Below are 26,934 nucleotides of genomic sequence, written 5' to 3' on the forward strand. Positions count from 1 at the left end.
TAGAATATTGGCTAGAATTCTTGGGAATAACAGAAAAAATAGGCAGAATCTTAATTTGGACTCTTTTGTTGTAACATTTTGAATGACAGAATTCAATCCTCTTTAAAACTGCTTGTTGGAAACCTTCTGAACACTGCAAAAGTTGTATTTGCTAGATATTAGAAAACTCTGGCAATGCCAGCAGTTGAGAAATGGCAAACTGAGGTTCTTGAAATTGCCAAAGTGGATCAGCATGAAATGGGCTCTCCGTCAGCCAGTGGCATTTGGGGTGAGGTGGACCTGCCCTCTCAACTGTGTGGGGGCCCCTTGACCCCATGCCTGCTCCCGTAAGAAGCATCACCCGCGTTTGTGGCTCCACTCCAGCCTCTGCTACTGATCTCAGCACTGCATCACAACATACTCGAATATACCTTTGTTTTTGATCAGACCTTCGTTTTTGTAAATAAGATGGGTGTGTATTACAAACCAATGAATAGATAAAAATCAACTCCATTTCATTTCATTTCGGGGGGGGGGGGCTTGGAAATTACATTTCCTGTCAGGCGTGCTTTGCAGGTGATGCAGCGCTAGCTTTCGCCATGCGTGGCTACTTCTATTAATATAATCTATGCAATCTAGTTCTTAAAAGGAGGGGCAGAGGCTGGTGCTGTCCGTGACTGCCCCCCCCATCATTCAAGGCGTGCCATGGTGCATTGCTTGAGAAAACCACTGCACTGTAGATGTTTTGGTTAGTCCTTGACGTGCTAATTGATTTATACTCCAATTAGCTCTTTACAGCGGTCCGGCACGCTTCCTTCTCAGCGGTGCAATCTGCTTCTTTCATGCACGCCCAGCAGAGTAAAACACAGCAGCAAACTGTCACTTAGTTTCCCACAAACACACAGAGTACAGCAATGTCCATTTACAGCTCTTTATTTCATCATTTTCTCAGAAAATTCCAGGACTCCTCGCAGCCATGACGAACTGCGTCTCTCTCTCTCAACGACCTAGAGGGAACAGACAGGAAAGCTCCTCCCAGCTTCCAAATCTGACGTCAGAATGCTGAGGCATCATGGGAACAACTTAACCTCTTAAGTTCCGACTCCCATATGCACTATGGGGATGGGAAAAGAAATGGATCCAAATTCAAATATTTCACCACGTTAAGTCTCCTAGATATAAATGGTGCTCCTTCCAACACAAATGATTTGAGAATTATACCGAAATGATTGAAAAATACCAGGGTAGGATAATGGCACACAACCAAACAGCAGCCACTTACCTGCCATTGACAGCAAAACACAGCTGGCACATCCCATGCAGTACTGCTGTAGCGTTCTGTAAGAAAGTGGCTATTTTGGGGTTTTCATCAATTGGGCCTTGGACGGAGAGGAAACAGCAACACAGCTTTTCAATTAATCCCATATTTACCGCATAGCTAGCAAAGGAAAGAGAAGGGGGTGGAAAGGCATTAAGGCAGGTCATGGTGCCCCAATTGTGATATTCCCAAGGTGTGCGGCAATTTCCCCCCAGTGTGGAAGCACTATACAATGCAGTGCCTTCCCGGTGGCAGCACCATATCTATGGAACTCCCTCTTAGTAGATATCTGATTGTCCTTCATGCAGTATTTATTCAGGCATTATCTTAAGACCAGCTTATTTTTGTTGGCCTTCAGAGTATAGTGAGAGAGGCCCTAGTTGTCTAATTTGTCTAAAACACATTTATTTTGTCTTGAATACCACTGATTGTCATAGGTTACTGTAACTGGATTTTATTGTAACTTGTGGTTTTTATGCTGATTTTTTAATTAATGTTAATAGCTGTCCTGAGCTTTGTATGAGGGTGGGATAATAATAATAATTCTGCGCCGATCACATATATTTGGCCATTATCATGTTGTTTTATACTTGTAGACCCTAATGTATTACTTCAAGATTAATGGATGTCTTTGTTTTTATATATGAATAAATGATTCACAATGGCTTTTATATTTAAGCAATAGTTTAGAATGAGAAAAATCAACTAAAACACACAAGACACAATATGATCACAACACAGTCTTCCCCAAGTCTAGTTTCTATATCCTCTATCTTTTTAGCTGACAACAAATGATGAACTTATTTGTTGTTCAAAGAAATATCCTTTCCCCACAGATAAAAGCAGACATTTCAAATCAACCCTAAGGCATGGTCTCATCAGCTGGAACATAACCTTTACAAAAAACTGACTCCTGAACCTTTTCCTGCTATCTTTTTGCTGCTGTTGGGCAGTATTGTCCCTCTTCCTGACAATTCAAATTTGGGAGCATCCAGACTGTCACTATTTAAGGGCTGGCTTTAATCACATGCTGGCAAATTCAGGTTGCAGAAGTAAAGTTGATGGGGAGAACCTGTGCAACAAACCTGCTTCCTGAAAGACTGGAAAGTTTGTGATATGGAAAGTGACAGAAAGAGGCACTGGGAAGTGCAGGACAACCCACACTTAGCACAACATAGTCTAACTGCCACACAAATAAAAAACCTCCCTGCAAACAAATCAGAGTGAATGCTAAACAAACAGGTTGTCTGGAAGCAGCCACCACCTCCCTAAATTGTTCTGATCACTAGAAGACAGAACCAATGTGGGATCCGAGAGGTGGAGTCTTTTTGCAGGAAAGGACTGTGGAGAAATCAGGTAGATGCAAATGACCTTGCAATAAAGATGTAAGAGGAGCGAAAGTCAAGAGTAAACCGGGAGGAAGTGCCAGCTTAGAATCAATTTGGCCTTCAGAAACATGTGGAAACAGCTGGCAACATCAAAGGCCCCCAATGTGCTTTAGTGACCAAGTCACACTACTCAGAGATTATCTCAGGCTGGGGCAGCAGGATTTCAGAAAGGCAGATTTAGACAGTTCTCTGCATATGTTTCTTGTGACAAGTCTTGCTAGGTGTGGATGTATCATGGAATCTAATTTAATAAATCTGTAAAAGAGAACCACTTTCTAAAATGGAAATCTTCACGTTGTCAGTGACATATAAAAGCTGAATGCCTTTCAGTGCCCTAATCCTAAATGAGGAAAGTCACCCTCATAATTTTAATGGGGTAATTTAAAATTCAATATAACATTTTAGTGTTTTCTATTTAAGAGATGGTTAGAAACCTTGAGAAAGGGAAGAGTTAGAAATGTAACAAATAATGTGGAACAATGGGTAACACAGTACTTTAAAGTGTGGTTTTAAAATGTATAAAAGAAATTAATTAATTAATTAATTAATTAATTAATTAAGTAAGGAAGTAATAATACATGATCTAGCTGTGTATCATAAGGGCTATGATTCGACAAAATAGCCATGATCAAAATGATCACCCTCCCAAAACTAACCTACCTATTCCAAACCCTCCCAATCTGGATTCCCCCAACACAACTCCACAGATGGCAGAGAAAACTACACTCTTTTATCTTCTCACATAAAAAACCAAGAATAAGCCCCAAATACCTGTACCTCCCCACCTCAGAAGGAGGATGGGGAATCCCCAACACAGAAGCATATTACATTGCCAACCAAATACACCATATAATCCCATATATACTAGAAGATGAGACAAAACAATGGGTACACCTAGAGAGGGACACAATTGAAAATACCTGCACCACAGCATACCCACTCCTCCCAAACAAACTAAGGAAAATTCCCACAACACTTAACAGATACACACAGACCATGCTCAAAGCATGGAAAACAGAAATAGGCAAACTATCCCCAACCCCATCCCCACTAATCCCCCTGGCGTACCACCCATTATTCCACCATGCAGCACAAAACCTCCAGATAAAAACCTGGCAAACCAAAGGCTTATATCGCCTAATAGACTTCTATAAAAATAACAAAGCTTTGTCAACACAAGAAATACAAGACAAACTAGAAGACACCCAAATGCCCTGGTTAACACAACACCAACTACATGCCCTCTTAAACAACCCAACAGTAAAATCAGCAGCAACTAGGCCCCTGACGACCTTCAAAAACCTCCTCCTAACAACAAAGGGAAACTGTAAAGGGATGGTATCCACAATATACAAAATACTACTCCAAAATCCCACAAACCCCCTAGACGCAATCAAAAAACAATGGGAGAATGACATAGGCTATGAGATTAACCCCACTCAATGGACCAGAATGTGGTCTAAACCCCCCTTTAAATCCATATCAACGAAAAGAAAATAACTCACTCTGAAACTCACCTACAGGTGGTACCTAACACCAAGGAAACTAGCGCTAATACACCCAGGAACCTCACCAAAATGCTGGAGAGGGTGCACCTCCACAGGCACATACCTCCACATGTGGTTGGAGTGCCCCAAAATACAACTATTCTGGACAACAGCTATACGAGAAATATGTAAAATAACTAAGCAAGTATTAGACATCACCCCAGAACTGGCCCTACTAAACATCTTCTAAGACAACAATGCCCACTTACACCACAAAGAACTCATAACTCACCTACTTTCAGCAGCCAGAAACACCATAACCAGACACTGGAGAGACCTGTCAGGAGTAAGCATGGACCAATGGTACCAAATAGTATGGGAAACAGCCCTACTAGAAAAATTAACTAATAAACTGAAACTGACACGGGAACAAACAGAAGAAGACGCCTTTACCCTGGTATGGCTCCCCTTTATCACAAACACAGCCCAAAAAGACAATGACAATAATCCACCAACAGCATACAAACCAATATGGCTAACTTATCCAAAACACCCACTCACCTCACTCACACACGGAAACAAAGATCACCACAGCCAATCACAAATGGAAAACCACACCCTAGGCCAACCCCAACCTCTCTCACCACCAAAGGAACACAAGTGAACAACAGAGAACCGGCACGAGTAACTTTGACACCAAACCCTACATACATTAAGCAAAATAGAAACATCACCACCCGACCCCACCCCCATCTCCCCCCCTTCCCCCCCAATGTCTCAACAAATGAAACTGATTTGTAAAAATGTTACACGGAAAAAATATGAGAAACATTACACATACTTCTGTAAAACAAGAAAATCTTCAATAACCCCCCCAAAACACACACACACACACAAAACCTAAGGGCTATGATTCCTGGTTTCTTTGCCTAATTGTTCATTTTATTTCTCTACTCAGTTCAGACCTTTCTCCAAGTCTTGTTTTGCATTAACTATTGTTTAGAATTGAAATCATGTTCTGAACTATGGTTTACAGCTGCTTGCTTCTTTTGGCTTTTCACCTGCTTGGCACTTCCATCTCAAGAGGTACAGTGTATTCTGGCACCACAGTAAAGGCCATAACCATGGATTGTCACTTTAGACATCATGCTAAATCATGGTTAGCACAAACCATGGTTTGTAAACCCACTTCAAAGTACAATGTCTGAATCCTTGATTTACTGGCCAATACCATGAAAAATGGCTTATCATCAGACATCATACTGAACTACAGCTAATGGTTTTATAATAATTAAAGTGAGCTTCCAATTGCTTCTTGGCCAGCGGGGCTTGCTGCCAGGGCTGATCAACTAACTGACACGGATAGCAAGCCCCGCTAGGATCAGCTGTACTAGGGAGCTGGCCACCAGGAACTCTCTAGGGCAGCTGAGAGGGCTTGCTATCAGGGCAACCTGTTGATCTGCACTGTCAGCGAACCCCTTTGAAGGCATGCTTCCATCGACAGTGCACCTTCACAGAGGTCTGCCGTGAGTCTATTTGCTGGCACAGTTTGAGTCCAAACCACACCTGCAAACAGACTTCAAAGGGACTCACTGTAATAACTGAACAGGTAACTTCATCATGTAAAGATTCGTGCAAAGGCAGGTGGGAGAAATAAGGATTCAGGTTTAATATGATGTATGAATTATAATCTTCTCAAAGACTCCACAGATATTTTAATAGAGGATATGAAGGGGAAATTTCATAAGCAACAGCGACTACCGCTTAAGGAAATCTGCATTAGAAAAGGACTCCACATGCACCAAGGTAAAGAAGGAATATCCCTGCATCTATCTGGAAAAACAGCAAGAGGTGGCAAAAATGCCAATTTAAATAAAAATGGTACAGCACATAGGAAAGGATGTAGATAAAATACAGAAAGATAAAGAGCTGTGCTTTCAAGTGCAGTTCCTGCCACGTAGAAATTAAATGTATTGAGAAAGGAATTCCAAGTGCATCTAGTGCAAGAGGTCAGAGCAGAAGGAAGGCCAGGGTCAGTGCAAGGGGCAGAGTGGGGTTGAAGACATGGCAAAAGGTAATTTATTAAGAGAAGAGGGAGATCTCCTTGAAAAATTAAATGTATCCTTTACCGCATCTTCCAGAGAAGGTGGAAGACAGATGATAAAGACAAAAGAAAGACAAATATTTGGGTGGGGTTGGGAGCACTCCCCCAGAATCCTATTCAGAGAGGAAACAGACAAAAGATGATGTGCAGGGTGCTCCCCACATCACCCAACTCAGGCACCAGACAACTGATTTCCCTTCCCTTTTAGTCTCATGCCGAATATGTCATGTCTTTAGGGGCTGCCAACTGGACATATATGGAATTTTGAAAAAAAGGTTTGTGTAAAATTTGGATCCAGCAGAATTAGAATGGATCCTCCTGAATCGGCATAATTTCATATGGGTTCACAAAAAAATTACCATCAAATTAAAGCTTACAGGCTGCACAACAAAAATCAGCACAATAAAATCACCACCACAAGAATACTGGCACAGATCCTCATGTTTCTGGAATGATCTCCTTTGAGATGTACCTAGCACCAACATTATGAACTTTAGTCAGTGGCCAAGTATGCACATCCTTATTCGTTATTGGCCCATAATGTTATACTGATTTTGTTTAACATTATTGGCCCATAATGCTATACTGATTTTGTTTAACATGTATTTTGCTAACATGTATCTTGTTTATATTGTATTTTAAATGTTGGGTTTTAATAGATGATTTTGTTATGCATCTTTGGGATCTAAGGCCATATAGGGAAGGAAGGATATACATTTGATAAACAAATAGATGGCTTCAATATTTATTTATTTACTATATCAGCCAATGTACTCAAGATGGTTCACCATTACATGATACGAAAGAGAGAAGAGGAAGGGAAGGAACAGGACAACAAACCTGCTCAGGCGCCATGGCCACTGCAGGAGGGGAGGTGTCAAAGGACTCCTGCTTACAGCTCAGGCAAGAGAGGGGCCCTGCTGCCGTCACCTCTCCCCTGGATGCAGAATGGTGGGGGAACTGGGGGTGGAGACTAATTTGGAAGAGGAGGGGCCAAATGGCAGTTCACTCCAGCCAGGTTGATGGAGAGGACTTGATCTTTCATTTTCCCCTATGAAGAGGTTAAAGACATCCAGTTGTTTTCTCACCTAATGAGATCTTGAATCCTGCTGTTAAAGGCTTCAGCTTGTGTGGCCTTGTTCTTTGGTTCCTGAATTAATTTTGGCACACAAATCTGTTTGTTCCCATACGATGCACTGGAGATCAGGCACCCAAAGACCACAGCTATGATTCTTAGAACTCCAGTGGTTACACCTTCAAACACTTGCTTGTTGGCAGTTCTTCCTAAGGTAGCATTATGGTCATCTGGAATGTAAACCTGCACACATATATCAAAACAAAATAAATTATTAAAAAACAAAACAACCCCACTCCATTTTCCAAATTATTTGTTTCAATTCTTTCAACAGTTCCTCACAGGACTTCATTCCCAGAGCCCTCACCACCCTGGTCGCCTGCCTCTGGGTGCCCTCCAGCTGGTGAGGTGATGCCCTTCACCGAGTCACCCCAGAGTCTTTGAGGCCTGCATTAGTAATAATAAGGATGAAGATAAACAGAAGGAGATGTGTCTTAAGTGGCAGACTGTCAACACTGTCCAGAGCTGGGTATCATTCTAGGAAGAAAAAGGCTGGCTCCAGGGAATGAATACCAAAACAAATAAGGCTGCTTTCTAAACTCAGAAATTAATGATAACTCCAAATTGATTTCACTTTAAAAAAAAGGTATTTACACTTTTATTGTACAATAGTGGAATCATAAAGTACAGTTGCCCCACGGTTGAGTGCTGTATCTCTCTCCATGGGAATATGGTAACACTTGGCAATGAAGAACATGCACATTTTTTTTTATTATTCATCAGCTCTGTGCCTTGAGTTGGTACTTAAAATCCGTTGTAATAGTCTGTTCCTGGTAAGGAGCCAAGCTAGGAAGTGAGAAGTCTTCAGCTACTTATTCAAGTTCAGTTGAAGAAAGAATATTGTGTTGCATCAGTAATTTACATAGCCTGGAGTAATTCACGCCTGGTGATTTTGAGCCTCTACCTAAGTAGATGGATTGTATTTAAAACACGTGTGCCTATTTAATTAGCAAGTAAGATGCTACAATTTGGAAGTCATTAGCACAGCAAGCATTCTCTGTACAATGGTACCTTGGTTCTCAAACGCCTTGGTACTCAAATGCCCTGGTTCCCAAATGCCGAAAACCTGGAAGTAAGTGTTCCGGTTTGCAAATGTTTTTCGGAAGCTGAACATTCGATGCAGCTGTCGGCTATTGTTAACGGGGCGCCTACACCAATCAGAAGCTGTGTCTTGGTTTTCGAACATTTCGGAAGTCAAACCGACTTCCGGAATAGATTAAGTTTGGTGCTTTTGTTTTTGCTATTTATTTTGCATTTTTGTTTTTGAGGCTTTTTTGGTTAATTTGTTTTTGTGACTGTGTGGAACCCAGTTCAGCTACTGATTGATTTACTGACTGTGGAAATGGATAAAAGCCCCGCATCCAATCACTGACTATCATCAGTGTAGGTAAGAAAAAAATTTTAATTTTAATTTTTATCATCTACAATACTGTTTTATTTATTTTATAGTACAGTACTTTGATTATTGCTTTCATTTTATGGATCAGTGGTCTTTTTAGATAGTAAAATTCATGTCAAATGGCTGTTTTAAGGGTTGTTTTTAAAAGTCTGGAACGGATGAATCCATTTTGCATGACTTTCTTTTTTTTATAAATTTTTTATTAGTTTTACAAAAAAATTTTAAACCAGTACAAACATATAAAAAGACATACAAACACGTATAGTTTCATAGCCTCTTTTTCATATACCTTGTTTCTCAGACTCCCCCATACCTCCCCTTTCTGCATCCCAGTGTCCAAAATTTTTACCATTTTGCATGACTTTCTATGGGAAAGCACGCCTTGGTTTTGGAACACTTTGGTTTTGGAACAGACTTCCCAAACGGATTAAGTATGAGAACCAAGGTACCACTGTAGAACTTAAGGTATTCCATTCTTTTCCCTAAACATGTCTGGCTCACAACACACAACACTGGATGATCTGGAGCCTTTGGAAAATGCAGCCATCCAGGCAGTGCTGTGTGCGCGTGAGGGTGGAAAGGGCTGCGAAGGACACAGCGGAGTACCTGCATTTACAGGTAGGAAACTAAAAAGTCACAGTGATTACAAAAAGCTGCCAATACGGAAAAGGTAAATTATGCTGCTCTTCTAGCACATGAGCACTCACTTCTGTGCCTTCGTGACATCAGCAGCCATGAGGTCCTTTCACATCTATCTGCATGATTAAAACACCACAGATGTATGGCAGGCAGATATAACAGATCAGGGCCCTTTCAATCCAGGCATCCAAAATCTGAACTGGCTGGCCAAAAGAGGCCTGCCTGGTCCGACTGCTGTGTGCCTTTTGGCAGCAGCAAGGATGGCTTTATTTCAGCAGGTGTTTTTTTGGATAATGCTTTGAAATGAAATCTGAATGCTGCTGATTCTGACTTTTTTGTTTTTGTATTGTTGCTTTTGGACTATTAAAATATATATTTTGGCCTTTTAAAACATACATATATATATATTTATTTGGTTTTGCCAAGTGCTTCTGTTATTTGTTATAGGAAGGTAGGGTACAAATACTGGGAATAATAAAGCAAAACACATGTTTTAAAATAAATTAATGAACAGACCTCTGTGTGGGTTGTACTCTCAAACTAGCATTAGTAGGACTAGGACACAGGGCTTTTAACAGAAGTGGATAATTTATGCATAGCGGTCCTTACTGATATCAGCAGATGCATGCACAAGGTCAGTTATGGTGGCAAGTCCAGCAGGGGGCAAGGGCCACCAGAAACAGCAATCTTTCCTGCTTCCCCCCACCCCCTTACCAAGTGGGCTGCAGCCCTTAGGGAAAGAGCCCCCGCTTTGCAGGCAAGAGGTCCAGGTTCCATCCCCAGGCAGGACTGAGAGAAACTCCCTGCCTGAAACCCTGGGGAGCTGCTGCCAGTCAGAGCTAGACGGACTGGTGGTCTCACTAAGGAAGTTTCCTATCTTCCTGGTGCTGCTAATAGGAAAGTGGGCTGTCATCTTGTTTCTTGCCCTTTTCTTCACTCCACCTCCTCTGCCCCTACGCATGATGTGCAATAAATCTAATGCGTCTCCTGTAAACAAAGCCAAAGCCCCGCAGGGGAAAGGAAAGATATACACTGGCTAACTGAACTGAGGGCTCTTCCCATTTGCTTTCAGCATGCTCTTCCTGACTGACCCACAGGACCAGGAGCTTTGCTCCATTCTAACGCACAGTCCTAAAGACACCCAAGAAGGTCCAGCAGGTAAATGCTAAAAAGGTGGGAGGCCTAATCCTCTGGTGGGCTTAGTGCTTCCAGTGTAAACTTCGCGGACCATTTTGAATCTGTCTTAGCATGTTCTACCCACAGCTGAGAATCACGGAGAGCAGCCGCCATCCAGGCAGGATGACTCTGGGCAACAACTGTGCTCCTTGCACAAACAATTCTTCTCAGCAGTGGAAGGAACAGTTTTGCCTATACTATCTTATTGTGTTTGACATTTTTTCTTGCTGAATTTTGAAGTCGTAATACAGTACCTGCTTACAAATAATAATAATAATAATAATAATAATAATTAAGAAGAAGAAGAAGAAGAAGAAACTGCAGCAGAATGAAGAGATAACCTGTCCTTTTGGCTTTTGTGTACCTGGCTGGTGGCAACTAGCCCCTGAGCATAACCAGTTTGCTTGAGGAGGCGCTGAGGAGAAACAGTTTTGCAGTGCTTGAATGGAGCCCGCAATAAAGGCAGCCGCACAACTGCTATTGTAGGCTGGAAGGAGCAGCTCTGGGGAGGGCAGCTGTTTGCGCTTGGGGAACCAATCCTGCTTTAAAGGCTGGTATTCTTTAAAATGCTACTGGCTCCCACAGTTGTAAACAGGTAGTAGTATTAAAACACAGGAGCACACCAATACTCTTCACCACTGTCCCATTGGATGCTGTTCTTTGAACGTCATCCTGCCCGGAAGTGGACTGTGCAAAACAATCTAAAGTGAAACCCAAGGGAATATAAAGTTGAGATACACATTCTTTTGGAATTAGCATGAGTCAACACTTTGTGAGGTAGCACAAACAAAAACAAAAAACGACCATTTTAATTTTTCTGTTTGAATTGTTGATGTCCCTGTTGCTGCTTTTTGATGAAGATGCAGCTTTACTGTTCATAGTTTCCCCTATGAAGCTGCAATCCTGCTGCAAAGAAGGGACAGGGCATTTGGTTCAGTCTGCATTTTTAATCAACCTGACCCAATTCACACCTCCTGAACTAATATGTGAATCAGAATTTAATTATCCTTATGATAATGTATTTCCTCCTTTATTTATTAATAAAATTTCTTTTAAAGAAAAAATAACTGAATCCTCTGATACAGTTCTTGGCCCAAAAAGCAAACTAAAATGTTCACAAACACCCTGACACAGTCATCAAAGTATCAAAATGGTACCCACTGACTCTTTTTACATCTTAAAGCAATTGGGGGGGGGGGAGAATGAGAGCGGTCCTAAGATGAAACATCTGACCTTACTTTTATTATTAGCTTAAATCTAAGCATGTTATCACTGAATAATTTAGAGAATGAGCATAAGCTCTCAGAGAAGCATACAGTTTAAAGAACAGAACAGTACAATAAAGTTCTGTAGTCAGAATGAAAACACACAAAAACTGGAGTGTTCATTTATTAAACCATCAAACTCTCAGTGTGCTAGAACGCCTGGGGGCACAAAAATAACTTTTCACCTGACATTTAAAAGGCAGTAGAGTGGGAACCAGGTCTACAGAGGACATCTTATATACAGTGGTGCCCCACAAGACGAATGCCTCGCAAGACGGAAAACCCGCTAGACGAAAGGGTTTTCCGTTTTTGAGCTGCTTCGCAAGACGAATTTCCCTATGGGCTTGCTTTGCAAGACGAAAACGTCTTGCGAGTGTTCCGATTTCCCCCCGCTTCCCCCCCTTTTTCTAAGCCGCTAATAGCCTTTTAGCCGCTAAGCCTTTAATAGCCGCTAATCCGCTAAACGGGTTGCTTCGCAAGACGAAAAAACCGCTAGACGAAGAGACTCGCGGAACGGATTATTTTTGTCTTGTGAGGCACCACTGTATGAGGTGCCATCACCGAGTAGGCTCTCTAATCGAAGATGACGGTGGGACTTGGAGGAAGAGACTCCAATTAGTTTGTAGTTAAATAAACAAAATTAAGGAAATTTTTCTTGGAGTGGGAGACTCAGGCCCAAGTCACAGTCCTCACTTACCTTCTAGCTTTTGCTGGGAAAACCTCTACAATTGACAAAATGCATGCCAGAAGAACTCCCCACCTGGCAACACGCAAACTCCCAATTTACTGCCTACATAAATCCCTTCTCTATACTCTCCCAAGTTACAGCTTTCAGCTTCAAACAGCAAGTGAAGAAGCTACAACATCTAAAACTTAAAAAGATGAAACAAATATGGGACAAGTAGGCAACCTATACTGAAACATTCAAATCATCTATCTATCAATCTCACCCACTATTAAGCCTTCCACGTACAATCTACTGCAGACCCATGGAAAGAGCAAAAATGTTGTTGGTTTTAATTTTTTACAAACATTCCTCAGGATGACCTTAAGGATCTCTTGGCTGACGCCACAGGATAATATTTTGTGCCTGCCCTTCCTCTCCCAGGCAGAATCTGTCTTTCTGTGGGTGCCCTCGGGGGACACGCACCAAGGGGTCTTGTACACCTTGTGCTGCTATCTCTGATCATGGCATTCCTGGTGTGTCTGAACCCCGGTCTCAACATCAGCAGTGGTGCTGTGGTTTCGGCAGACTTTAAAACACCTCTGGGCTTGCCTGAACAGAAACGTTTTGAGAAAGAGGCACTTCTGGAAAGTATTTGCAGTAAATACTACTGACGTTCTCTCTCTTGTCCCTTACAAAACCGAACAATTAAGCTATGGAGCGACTGGGTCTGCTTCCTAAGGTGGGTGGTCTGCGAGGTCAGGGTGGAGGCCAATTGCAGGGCGGTGGAAGGGAAGATAAAGCTGACTGGTGTTACCTGGCTGGGGACTAAACAAAGCTTTTAGCTCCTGACAGCTCCAGTCCTTCAGCCTCCAGACAGACAACAAGAAGAAATAACCCAGAGGAGGACAAAAGCCTAGTAAGCCTCAATATTAAAGCAAGTCCCTCTGTTGCAGAGTCAAACATGCAAGTGCCATTACTTGGCTGATAAAAGCACCTTTCTTTAAGGGTGTACATTTTGCTCCATAATTTATTCAAATCTGAAATATGACACAAGCATCTCCATTCAAGTAATTTAAGCTACAAAATGCAGTGGCAATAAGAGAATTCACCCTCCTTTAGCTGTAAGGCCACTCAAAAAAGGAAAAGCAAAAAATAATAATTATCAGATGCTCCTTAGAGTTTACAGACAGAGAGATACTTAAAACAAGAAACAACTAGCAATCAATGCATTTTATTTACTATTGTTAATGTTTTATTCATATCTGACACTTTGAACTATAAAGGATTGCCAAGCTGGCTCTCAAATTTGAAATTCAAATTATCCCAGACTGTGACTCTTTGTGGTATCATGACTACGAATGTCATGCTAGGACTGGTCCACTGACCGTGGGCTTGTCACTTTCAGCCTGACCTCCTTCGTAGGGTTGTTGTGAGGATAAAATGAAAGGAGGGGACAAAGAGGAGTGAAAACAGTGGATGCCGTCCTGAGCGTCTTTGAGGAATGGGGGGATACATTGGCACCCTGGGCTCCTTCGGGAGGAAGGGCGGATATAAAGTGAATCAAATCCATCAATAAATAATGGAATGCATTATTTCATAGTGAATAAAAAGAAGGAAAGTCCAATCTTGCAGGAACTGTTCTAAATAATTAAGATTCCTAGATTAATGCAATCCAAGGTAAAATGTATGCTAGTCATGCGTGGTTTTGTCCATAATTTGGATATAGTTCAGGAATAGGTACTGTACATAAGAGGCAGTGGAAGCAAGAATCTGGTGCTTAGTAAATGTGGTGGGAACATTTAACCCACGGGGGCAGTGACACTTCTGAAAGGAAAGCAACTAACTGAATGAACAAAAGCACCTAAGACCAGGTTCAAGGCAAGCTCAGGTTGCTTGCTAACTTGCTCAGCTTGTTGTTTCCAAAGACATTTGGAAACACTCATTAGATCTATCTGAGAGCACTTGATTAATAAATTAATCCAACCTGCCCCACAGAGTCTATTTTTTAAAACACAAAAGAATTTGTACTGAAATACATCACCACCACCTCTCCCCAACTTAAGACACTGCTAAAAATATTCAGTTTTTAGGTTTCATCATGCTATGCACACATGTCTTTCTAGGGAAAATGTCAAAAAGTAACTATAAATTTTATAGGATGCAACTGCTTGTTATAAATTAACAATTCAAGTTTACTGCTCAAACAGAACAAGTGAGCCTCTCTTACAATCTATTTGATTCTTTCGCTAGAGAAAAAAACACACCTTGACACCACACTCCCCCAATGTTAGTTTTCTATGCAATAATCCGTATTACAGAAATGTGGGACACTCAGTGGCTCAATTCATGCACACAACAGAACTTTCACTGATTTGTTTCACTAAACTTTCCCTTCAGCAATAAGTTCACAAAAACCCTACAGGCATTCATTCCAGTGGACGCTTTTGTCTTAGTGGATGAAGGTGCAATCCAATACAGTGGTGCCTCACAAGACGAAATTAATCCGTTCCGCGAGTCTCTTCGTCTTGCGGTTTTTTCATCTTGCGAAGCACGGCTATTAGCGGCTTAGCGGCTATTAACGGCTTAGCGGCTTTAAGAAAAAGGAAACAAACTCGCAAGAACTCGCAAGATGTTTCGTCTTGCGAAGCAAGCCCATAGGGAAATTCGTCTTGCGGAACGACTCAAAAACCGGAAAACTCTTTCGTCTTGTGCGTTTTTCGTCTTACGAGGCATTCACTGGGGCATAAGACCTACGGAACACAGAGGGGCTTGCTTCTGAGTAAATGTGCTTGGGACTGCATTGTATGTCTCTGATATAGCTAATGTCAGCATTAAAGTGGTTAGACGAAAAGAGGACTGTTGAGTCAAGGAAAACAACGAGCCAGCAGATAACTGGATGCTGCTCCAAGTGTCAGAAGTTGGAAATGGTCCACAGGATCTGCTGCTCTGATGTAAGCAAATCTGTGGAAGCTCCCTGGTCTAGGCCCATCTGGGGAAAAGGTTATGGCCACTGAGGCTGATTCTTGATGAAGGAACTGACCTGAGTTCGTTTTTGAGTGGAAGAGTTTTGCCTCTTCATCTAAACAAAGTGTCTGAATGCCTATTCCAGGAAAGGACAGACTTCAGGCTTATGGGAACTATGTGCCTTTTACTGGGACCCCAGATTCACCAACCCAAGCCAGATGCAAAAGAGAAACAATTATAACAAATGAAATCTGAGCCCAGGAATAGGCCTTTGACATCAAACCATATTAACTGCTGGTGGACCTCTTTTATACTTTAATTGCTCAATCAAGTATCTAGTGCATTCAGCAGAGGACGTACAACCATCCTGTGGCTTCCTACGTACAACAGAGAGCTAAGTGGAAGCAAGCTCAAATTGTATACCTCAGTTCTTCCTGGAAAGAGCTGGAGGAAGGCAAATGACCATGTGACGAATGAAAAACAGAATTTACAAGTTGCGTTCAGGTTCCTTTTGTTGACAACGAAGGCTTCCTCTTAAGTGTTTGTCAACTGTCCTATGGCGTATTGGTTCTAACTGTGCAATGTAAATTATTCAAGGCACATACATAACTTTTCAATTAACAAACTGCTTGGCTCATGAAAACATATACACACCATTTATAAGTAGCAGTCCTAGACTAAATATCTCATGATAAGGAGGTTACTATGAATTAAAAATGAGTTTCTAATAAAATATTTAATGACATCTGAAATTAAGTGAAAGTTAAAAGTTTCCCCATTAAAATGTATCTGTCTTTCTCTTCCACCCCCCCTTGATTTGCAAAACCTGTTAAGATGCAGAATGATGCATTTTCATGTATTAAAAACAGAATGCAGAATAGCCCATGTGAATTCCAAGACTTCAACTATGTGAGAGGGCAACAAACCTAAGTCTACTCCCAACACGTTCGCTTTCTTTCAGGCGAATGCGCCCCTGCCCCTCAACATTTGTCTCCTTACCGAGTGTCTCCTTTTGCCACTTATCCCCTAGCTGGACCAAGTGGAAGCAGTTAGAGGGAAGTTATGCGGCAGCAAGCAGTGAACGTGAGATGGCTTCAACCCCTGACCACAGTGGTGGCCCCTGTCAGTGGAATGCTCTCCCCAGGGAAACATGCCTAGTGCCATTCTTGTCAGCCTCTAGGCAACAGGCTAGGACTTTTATTGTATACCCAAGCTAATTTGTGTTGTCTCCTATGGTGGTGCTCATCTATTGTGGGGTGGGTACGAATTATTCCTATTAATATGTTGTTGGGTGAGCATTTTACACATTTTGTATTGTTCATTGGTATAAACTGCTTTATATGCTGTATTTTACCTTGTCAAGTTGCTTTCAGAACTTTTACTGTATAAACCAACTGATAAATGTAATTAGTGTTATTATTAACAAGAATAAGTCCCTTCACACAAATGTCCTTTTTTTCTAAAATGTTGCCTCTTACTTTACAGATGACGGGGCTGTGGTTTGAGCCCCTCCTTCCCTTTGCTGCCCTCCTCAAACTTGCAAGCTCCCGATTCTGCTCCTTTTTACGTATCAGAGGAAGATACAAATGTCTGCACATCACATTGGTAAAATCAAGTAAACACAACATCCATGATGTAAGTGGTCCAGTTATATCAGGTATTTCTAGTCACCACTATGGCACTAACACAGTTAATTCAAAGTTAAAGCATTACATACCATTAACTGGTGCATCAACAGGTCCATTAAAAATGTAATCTTGTTGCTGAACAAAACATAGGTGCAGTTTTCCACACAGTTACTGCAGGCCAGGTGATAAGCGTTTATTGTACTGCAGAGTGACCTAAGAGATAAAGTGAAATTTTAATCATCTTAAGGAAAAAATGCCAATCAAGGTGATATAAATCAATAGTTCTGTGGGACATCTTTTGAGCTTGACTTTTATGCCAACAGCAGACCACAGCCAAAGGACAAAGCAAATTCTGAATATGGAACACAACAGGAGGAAAGAAAGAACCCATAAAATAAAAAAATTGAATTTCCAGATAAAAAGATCAAGTTAAATGTGGCCCTCAAAGGTCTAGCAAACTACCGTATTTTTCGCTCTATAACACGCACCTGACCATAACACGCACGTAGTTTTTAGAGGAGGAAAACAAGAAAAAAAATATTCTAAATGAAACAGTGGATGTATGATTTTTGTGGTTCATGCTGTGGCCACAGACATGTGATCTGACGGTGAGTTTGGGGTAGCCCAATGCAAAAATCCTGAGGATCCATGTGAATCCATGCTTTGTAACCACGTTTTAAGTGGGGAGGGAAGGAAAAGCACTCAAGGGACAAGGAGCACGCGTGGGGTGTGTGGAGAAGGATGCTGCTAATAATGCAGAAGAGGGGTATAAGGGGAGAAGGCTCCTCTCCTCTCCCGCTTTGCTCCTTTAAAACAAGCAGGCTCTGCTTCTCTCCCTCCTCCCCGGCTTAGAGAGCTGAAAAGTTTTGCTGCTATTTAGCGAGCTGAGTGGGGAGGAGAGAGGGACAGAGAGCACAGTTTAAAGCAGCCAACCAGACAGGAGTCGCTTACACCCGTGTAAGCGGCTCCTCTCCCGCTTTGCTGTTTCAAAGCGAGCCACGGAGGAGGGAGGAAGGGGAACCATGGATCCTCTGCTCACAACTGCAGCAGATCCCCCCGCCATCCATAGGCATTAGCTCCATAACACGCACAGACATTTCCCCTTACTCTCTAGGAGGAAAAACGTGAGTGTTATGGTGCAAAAAATACGGTACTTAAAATACTTTGGTAAGATTCTTAGGTAAATATACAAAGGGAGAGAGATCCACGATTATTGGGCTGCTTCTCCACAGGTCCAGCCTGATGATGATGTGAATAATAAGAGCACTGTCACCACGGCCAGGAGTCGCTGCTCAGCAGCCGAAGGTGGTTGCTGTGGCTCGTCTCTCCTGCAATGCGGCCCTGTGGAATGGCGGCAGACGGCAACTCTTCTGCAAGGGGAGGAGGCAAGCTGTACTTGCGGCTCTTGCTTTCTCACCTGTCCCTCAGATGCAGCCTATTTAAATGGGGTAATTGTTTGCAATGCACACAACATCCTAAAATTTGAGAGTGTAAACCTTTATTCTTTAAGACGATCACATGAAGCATGATCCCTATGTTCATAGAGCAATGTGGGTTCATTTTGGAACACTGTGGTTCTTTCTATAAAAAGTTACCACTCAGAGGACATTATTACCGTAGATTCCGGCATATTAGGTGACTGGGCACATTAGATGACCCCCCAAATTAGCAGCTGCAATTTGGGGATTTGTCTTATAAGCCCAGTCGCCTAATACGCTGGGCAGCTCCGTGCCGGGAGAAAGCCACCCGGTGCAGAGCTGAGCCTGCCGCTCACTGCTGCTGCTTCCAAAGCAGCAACGGGGGCGGGGGGCGGGGGGCGGGGCTCCGCACCTGGCGGCTTTCTCCCGGCGCCGAACTGAGCCCGCCGCCAGCTGCTGCAGCTTCGGAGCCGCCGCAGCAGGGGGGGGGGCTCAGCTCTGCGCCACCCATACCCGGCGTATAAGGCGACCCCCAACTTTTTAACCTCTTTTCTGGGGTTAAAAAGTCGCCTTATACACCGGAATCTATGGTATTTGGGCAATATACACATTATGGGATGAGGGTGATGCTGTGGTCTATACCATAGAGCCTAGGGCTTGCCGATCAGAAGGTCGGTGGTTTGAATCCACACAACGGGGTGAGCTCCTGTTGCTCGATCCCAGCTCCTGCCAACCTAGCAGTTCGAAAGCATGTCACAGTGCGGGAAGGTAAACAGCGTTTCTGTGCGCTGCTCTGGTTTGCCAGAAGCGGCTTAGTCATGCTGGCCACATAACCTGGAAGCTGTACCCTCGGCTCCCTCGGCCAGGAAAGCGAGATGAGCGCCGCAACCCCGGAGTCATCCGCGACTGGATTTAGCGGTCAGGGGTCCCTGTACCTTTACCTATTATGCAAATAAATAAATAAATATTCTGCCTGTCCATGGCAGTCTCAACAGCTGCCCTGTGGCCGAAATTTAAGCATAAAACAAAAACTCTGAAAGCTAAGATTCATTAAAAGTGCAGCCTCTTTGTACAGGGCATAACAAGGTAAAGGGTGAAACACACGTGGCTCCGTATGTATACAAAAGCCCTTAAAGTGATACATGTTTTACTAATCTTTAATAAAAGAGCATCTGCAAATGATCATAGCAGACATTTCTAGCATTTTGCCATTGCCATGTAACCATCTTTTACAATAAATGTAGCATTAGGGAAGAGACAATCGATGGTCAATTTTGTTGAAAAATCATCAGCAACCAGGGTACATGAGCAGCATCTTCCTGTCTAACTGACAGTGCTCAGCTGGGACCAGTTCATAAAGGCATCACCTGGGAAGTGGTGCAATGTGACAAAAGAGGAAACAGGGAAACAAAACAAAAGCCAACAAAAAAACAGAACCTTGCCAATGCACCTGAATGACTTTTGAGAATACAAAAGGTCATAACCAATCACCTTACAGACAACTGGGACTTATTCCATAGTTTAGGGAGCCATTTACACCTCTTAAGAGTGTGGAAAGAACACAAAGGCAGCTATTTTGTACTAAGCTGCGTACAGCTATAAATGACTACACTAGATGTCAGACAGCAGTCAAGCAGAACAAACTGCTATATGATTGTCAACCATTTAGGCCTTCTGAAAACTTTTCTTCTTTTTTGTGGCAACATATGCTTTCTGGCACTTTGGGCACAGCTGATGCAGTAATTTGCAAAGGTCGCAGCAGTTCCTTCAGTTAAAAGGCAAACGTGATGTACATGAAGGTAGAGGTTGGCAAATTGACTTTGGGGAGTATGTGCCCCTGACTTTTGTGGCTCTGACCCCACCTGCCTCCTCCAAGTGGTTGACAAAGCTGGGCACAGTTTAAATTGAAGGCCTATGCTGATGATCTGGTTTTATCTTTAAAGGAACCACCAACAAGTGTCGGGAAAGCATTCCACAGATGTTTAATGATATTTAATTATTCCCGCTTCTGTGTGGATTTCTGCCTACCATTTTTAAAGTAGCCAGCTTCCATTTTTTACAACATACTATTATGTTAGCATTTTATTTCTGCACAACCTTAGAAATCGCATGCTCAAAAGGCAGGAGAGAAATATTTCATAGAAATTAAATTTGTGAAACAAAAAACAAGGCATTGTTCCAATAGTAACTCGGCAGTGTGGTTATCCAACCGTTTATTTGAATCTGGGTGAGTCAGCTGCACATCAACATATCCTGTCTATAAAAGATAACTAAAATGGTTTGTTCTTAAAAATCATTCAAGGCCATCAATCAAGATTTGTCATTTATTAATAAAGAACCTCTTCTATTTTTTTGCTTAACACAAAAAATAAATTTAAAACACATACAGTTTGAAAAATAAATTTATTTGAAAATGTCTTTAATTGTTTATCTTGAATTAAAGTCCACACATTGGCTGTTTTACTGCAACATTTCTAAAGCCAACTCACACAAGCATCCATTCCCCAAGTGGTAAAACTTCAGGAACTTCAAAATCACTCTTATCATGTTGTAGGAGTTATGCTAGACTAACAACCCCCCATTTCATGGTTTCCCACAGAAATCCTTATGTGAAGGGTTGGGTGGGGGAACTGAAGCGCCAAAGAGAAAAAAAACAAAGTTCATTTGAACCAAGGTGGCAAAGGCAAATTCTGTCATTTATTCTATGCTACAACATGGAGGCAGAAAACCAGCAGTATAAGCTTGTTAACCTCAGACAGCGATACTTAGAATATATTCAGAAATGTTGTCGGCTCAGGTTCAGAGATACAATTTTTAAATTCAGAATGCAAAGTGTTGGCAGCAGAGCAGGTCCCAGGTGGTTTACAGGGTTAAATGGCAGATTAAAGTCAGCAAACTAATTTCTTAATTTTAATCTTATTAAGGAAACGACAGCTGTCTAGTGTTACCATTTCTGTACAAGGTCCCTGAGATGAGCATGAAATGGTTTATGAATTAAAACAAGACACCCCCACTTAAACACAAAGGTTTGGAAAATTCCACTTTCCATGTATGTTGTTCATAGAATCATAAAAATGTAGATTTGGAAGGGACCCCAACACCCTGCAAGGCAGGAATCTCAACATGCAGGTCCCCATTTAATTTGAAACCATAACGGACCCTGCATAGGCTTGCAAATATGCTAGTAGTTTTACCGCTGCACCACTGGGATTATGATTTATTCAACTGATATACCACCCTTTATCAAAATGTCCCAGGGTGCAGTACAACATTAAAAACACATTACAGAACATCAGTGATAAAAACACAGTAAAAAGCATACAGACAGACAGCCTAATAATAAAATAGTCATCATCATAATAGTCGCCCCCCCCTTCACAGGCCATAGAATATTTAATAGCCATAGGCCTGGGTAAAGAAGAATGTTTTTGCCTGGTGCCTAAAGACATGTAACGATGGTGCCAGGTGAGTCTCTCTGGGGAGAGCATCCCACAGAAAAGGCCTGTTCTCTTGCTGCCACCCTCCAAAACTCTCAGGGAGAAGGCACACAAAGAAAGGCCAGAGATGACAAGCACAGGGTCTAGAGTGGTTTGTATGGGGAGAGGCAGTCCTTAAGGTATTGAGGTCCTGATCTCTGTAAGGTCAACACCAGCACTTTGAATTGGGCCCAGAAGCTAATCAGCAGCCAGTGCAATTGTGCCAGATTATATGTGTTATATGCTCAAATTGTCTTGTTCTGGTGAGTGATCTGGCCATTGCATTTTGTAATGGCAGCCCCACGCACAATGCATTGCAGCAATACAGCTTGGAGGTTGCCAGAACGTAGGCCACAGAAGTTAGGCTCTCCCTGTCCAGAGAGGGATGCGGCTGGGCCACCAGCCGAAGCTGACAGAAGGCCGCCTGAGCCTCAAACAACAGCAGTGGACACAGCAGCACCCCCAAGCTATGTACCTGCTCCTTAAGAGGGAGGGAAACCCTATCAAGAGCAGGCAGTCTTCCACCTATCTGGTCTAGGGAACCATCCACTAACATTGCCTCTGTCTTATCTGGACTGAGCTTCAGTTTATTGGATTTAGTTAATTGGGGCATTTCCTGTTTCCCCTGCCCAGCATCACACACCTCAAAGCATATCCAGCATGCAAAGAGCTTATTATAATAGTTGAATGTAATATGATTGGTGGCTGCTTCGTCTTAGGTTCCCTAAATCAGCTTGAACCCTACAATCTGTCTACTTCTGAAGCATGGTTGTGCTTTTCTAGTAAATCCCTCCTATTTTTCCTAAGGTTTGGCTGCAAGAAACTATTTACAACTTGATTCACAGCATGTTTACATGTACTTTGTCATGCAATGGTAAAAAATGGGTGCATTGTATACTGGGATGCACCAGAGCTCCATAGCAGAGCACATGCTTTTCAGGCAGAGGGTTTCCTGGCTGATCCCGGGCATCTTCCCCTATAGGGACCAGGCTGCAGGCGATGGGGAAAGATTTCTGTCTGAGACTCTGCAGAGCCACTGCCGGTCTGGGCAGACAACCCTGGGAAGGACAAATGAACAGTCTGACCTGGCTTGTGACAGTTTCCTACGTTCCTATGATATTTTAAAAGAAAGATTTATAATGAAATTATAACTTGATGTTTGGCAGAACAAGATGTTCTTCTCTACCTGCCAAGCCAGAGTAGCATTGCTGAAGCTTTGTTGTTTAGTCGTTTAGTTGTGTCCGACTCTTTGTGACCCCATGAACCAGAGAACGCCAGGCTCTGAAGCTACATCAGTGCAAACTCCTCTACCTGCCACAGGTGGTGGCCCAGACACATGGATAAGCTACTGTTCTCCACATGCCTCGGATCAGCAACTTGTGTGAAGCCCAGCACCTTTATCATCTGCTTATTTTCTCAAGTCAAAGGAAAGGGGGGGGGAGAGAAAGTTAGAATTGGAAGCGTCATAGAATTTACTATGGTTTTTCAAATTTTAAGTCTGGCTATGGCCCAGTTTGCACATCATGGAAAACCATAGTTAATGGTTTGCTGTGAACATGGAGGTTTGCACTTTCCCTAGCATGAGCAACAAATCATGATCCTTAGCTTAGTGTTAGGCCAAAACCATGGATCATTGTTCGTTTTGCTCCAACTACAACTACTAAGTCAAGAACAAGACTTGGAAACACATCATGATTTGGAGTGAATCAAGCAATTATCCTCAGTTTGGATATAATGCTAGGCAGTGATCATGGTTTGCCACTCCTGCTCATGCCAGGGGAGGAGGGAAGTGGATGCAACATGTGTTCATGGTAAACCATCAACTATGGCTTACTGTAACATGTGAATGCACCCAAAAGCTCCAAAATGCAAAATCATGAAAATATTTTAGGGATTTGTAGCTGGTCTTCCTACAAAAATCTTACATTAGGTAATAAATGCAAGTATTCCATTTCTTAAAAGTGAATTTCCAAGCCATGCAGCTACAGAGGAAAGGTTTGAATCTTTAGTACTGTACCTTGAAAACAATAAAAAAAAACAATAGAGTGCTTCTGTTTGCCCACACCTGCATGCATATGCACACTCATACACTCTCTCAAACCTCAGATTTAACTGCCTAACAAGAGATAGATAGATAGATAGATAGATAGATAGATAGATAGATAGATTATAGAAATCTGTATGATTTATATGAAGGTTGATTCTATTTCCCAACTTCCAATGAAAATGAAATATTTGGAGGTGATGAAGTGATTAAGCACTCTAGTAAGCTGAAATATTTCCACAGCTTAACTACTCTAATCTGTCATTTTATTAGCTATGGAGACATAGGCCAGGATCCAAATAATTACTAGTTTGTGTGTCCAATTAGGATGTGGACCTGCACTGTTTCATACAGTCATAGCCACACATGGCAACCTCTTACTTGGGTTTTCAAAAGCAGTTGGGGATACAGCACATTGGCTGGCTGTTCAAAGGCGGAAAGAAGCCCTTTGGAGTATGTAAAGAAGCTGGCTCTCTGGGTGACAGCCATTTTTTCTACAGCAAACACTATCGATTATAAATCTGTGTATGAGTTAACTTAACCACCTGACTTTTGTGTTTTTAGCAGGAAGCACCACAAGTCTTTCTTGCAGCTGCTTCTCTCTCTCTCTCTCTCTCTCTCTCTCTCTCTCTGTGTGTGTGTGTGTGTGTGTGTGAGAGAGAGAGAGAGAGAGAGAGAGAGAAATATATGTTGCCTGGAACTATATGGCAGAAAGGTGGCCTATAAATGCAATAAGTAAATAAACTGCATCCACTTCTCTTTGCTGTGTTGTTTCCCCTGTGTTGAATTTTAGATTGTAAACTCCTTGGGGCAAGGACCTGTCTTTCTGCTTATATTAAATTGCTATAAGCCACCCTGAGTAGTGCATAGGCACTAGAAGCACAGGATAAAATGTCTATCTAAATATATTACTCCTAGCCAAATCACAATTCTGCACCAGATATCGCAACGTTTATCATACAGGTATACACAAACATATGTCAAGCACACTCGGTAGCAAATCTGAGCAATTTATGAAGCAGCTATGTGAATCCTCTTCTTACATGCATTTGTAGGTTTTGATATGCAGCTCTTGTTGACTTTCTGCACATGCCTCTAATAAAACTGTTCATCTCTATGGCTCATAATATTAAATGTATCCTCTATTTTGTAAGATTGAATGTTTTATTAGAGGGCAGTAAGGGAACCAACCCTCATCTTTCATGCACAAATGCAACTTTTTTCATAGCACTGTCTATCCTGCTGATCTAATAATACCAGCAAATCCAAAACAAAAGGCATACCATTAAACCTTTGCTAAAATAAAGCTTTATCTTGTAGACATTGGATTAAGGTTCTGAGCTGCCCCATGCTGCCAGGATTTTGGGGAAAGAGATGAGGATAACAGTGCATATAATCTCCTCACATCCACCCCAAGGGAGACATAAACAGGTATGCTATTAAAATACCACCGGGGCCTTTTATTTTCTCTTTTTTTAAAAGGATAATGTGTAACAACAGCAAAGAAACCCGACTGAAACCAAAAGAAACAACCAATATCAGGAAAGATTGTATGGGATACACCCAAGGGGACAGACACTGCAGGGAAACACAGAGTTGTCTTGCTGACAACCTTCCCCAAAAGAGAGTTGGCCCTGCAGGCTATTTTTCTAGCACTGCAGAAGTGTTGCCCAGGCGAAAGGTTTGCTTCACTTTCCTCCCTACAGAGCAGATTTCGCTTGAGAAATCCACCTGCCTTCTTTTCTTCCTCTTGGCCCTCCAGCCACCACTGTCCGCAGGCCTGGCAGGGTTAGCAGTATAAAGACACCTTCAGATGTAAGAGCTGCTTAGAAGCAATAATTTCACAAGGAGCGGCACCAGGCTGAGGTGGGAGGAATACCTTTCAATGGGATAGATTTGGGAGGCGTCGGACCTCTGCCATACAATCCTACACTAGGCCAAGTTCCTTTGCCTGTTATTCCTCTCCTACCAACACCTCACAGCCTCCCTGGTCCTAAGCCACGCCGGCAAGTTGTCTGGAGCTCTCGTTCTGTCTTGCTCCTTTCCTTTCTTCGGCTCCACCCCAGGGGCGCTGGGGGTTCACGTGTTACCACCAGCAGCATGAGAACCCCAAGGCGTCCCATGATGCTACCGGAACAATTTGTGGCAGGCTTCCATTACCTCCGAAGGGTTCCTCAGCACCCAAACGCTGCCCTCACATAACCCGACACTTCTTTCTCCCTGGCACGTCACAGTATCTCTAAACTGGTGTTTTTAAATCATTGCGTAAACTGCATAAGCATATCATCTCTATCATATTTTCTTGGAACGTCAATGTAATTTATGACTGAAAAGTTTCTCTGAAGGGCCTCATCTAAGGTTTTTATTCTAAGTTGTTTGCTTTAAAGGGGTTTATAAATCTGCCAGTTCTGTGTTAATACTTGGCAGACAAGAGCTTACCCTCAGTTATATAACAACGTGGACAAAATGTTTGGCATTTGCCTATTGCTCTTGGTAACCATATTGGAAATGCCTCTGGTGGTTTTTAGAAAGTTGTCTAATGGAAGCTCCTCTGTAGAACAGTCCATCTACAAAGCTACAGCAGAGAATGTGGAAGAGACTAACCTTAACTAATACTGGCCTGGTTCACCTGCAGTGCTAAGACAAACTATGGCTGAGAGAGCGAGAGCGTGTGCGCTTGTGGATACTATGCTGCTTCCCTCCTACTCCAGCCCCAGCTCCACTGCATTATCTGGAGCTCTGTCATGGTTTGGTTTAGTGTTATGTGTCAACTTGGGCTCATGTTTTGTCTCCCCAAAACAAACTGCAAGCAGAAGATGAACAACCGACCTCAGTTACAGCTTGCAA

General features: G+C 42.4%; 1 protein-coding gene across 3 annotated transcripts in view; it reads right to left on the reverse strand.

Annotated features, from left to right (window-relative positions):
• Positions 1 to 26,934, reverse strand: part of SCAPER (S-phase cyclin A associated protein in the ER) — a 194,148-nt gene that overhangs the window by 41,362 nt on the left and 125,852 nt on the right. For all 3 annotated transcript variants that reach the window (XM_083460692.1, XM_083460691.1, XM_083460693.1), the window contains 3 exons: positions 17,239 to 17,362; positions 7,365 to 7,594; positions 1,262 to 1,417 (listed from right to left, as the gene is read on the reverse strand). In XM_083460692.1, the coding sequence (XP_083316818.1) occupies positions 1,262 to 1,417; positions 7,365 to 7,594; positions 17,239 to 17,362 (510 nt within the window). The remainder of the gene's footprint in view (positions 1 to 1,261; positions 1,418 to 7,364; positions 7,595 to 17,238; positions 17,363 to 26,934) is intronic.

The sequence above is a fragment of the Podarcis liolepis genome (assembly GCF_965112155.1).
Source record: "Podarcis liolepis genome assembly, chromosome: 9".
NCBI classification, from domain to species: domain Eukaryota; kingdom Metazoa; phylum Chordata; class Lepidosauria; order Squamata; family Lacertidae; genus Podarcis; species Podarcis liolepis.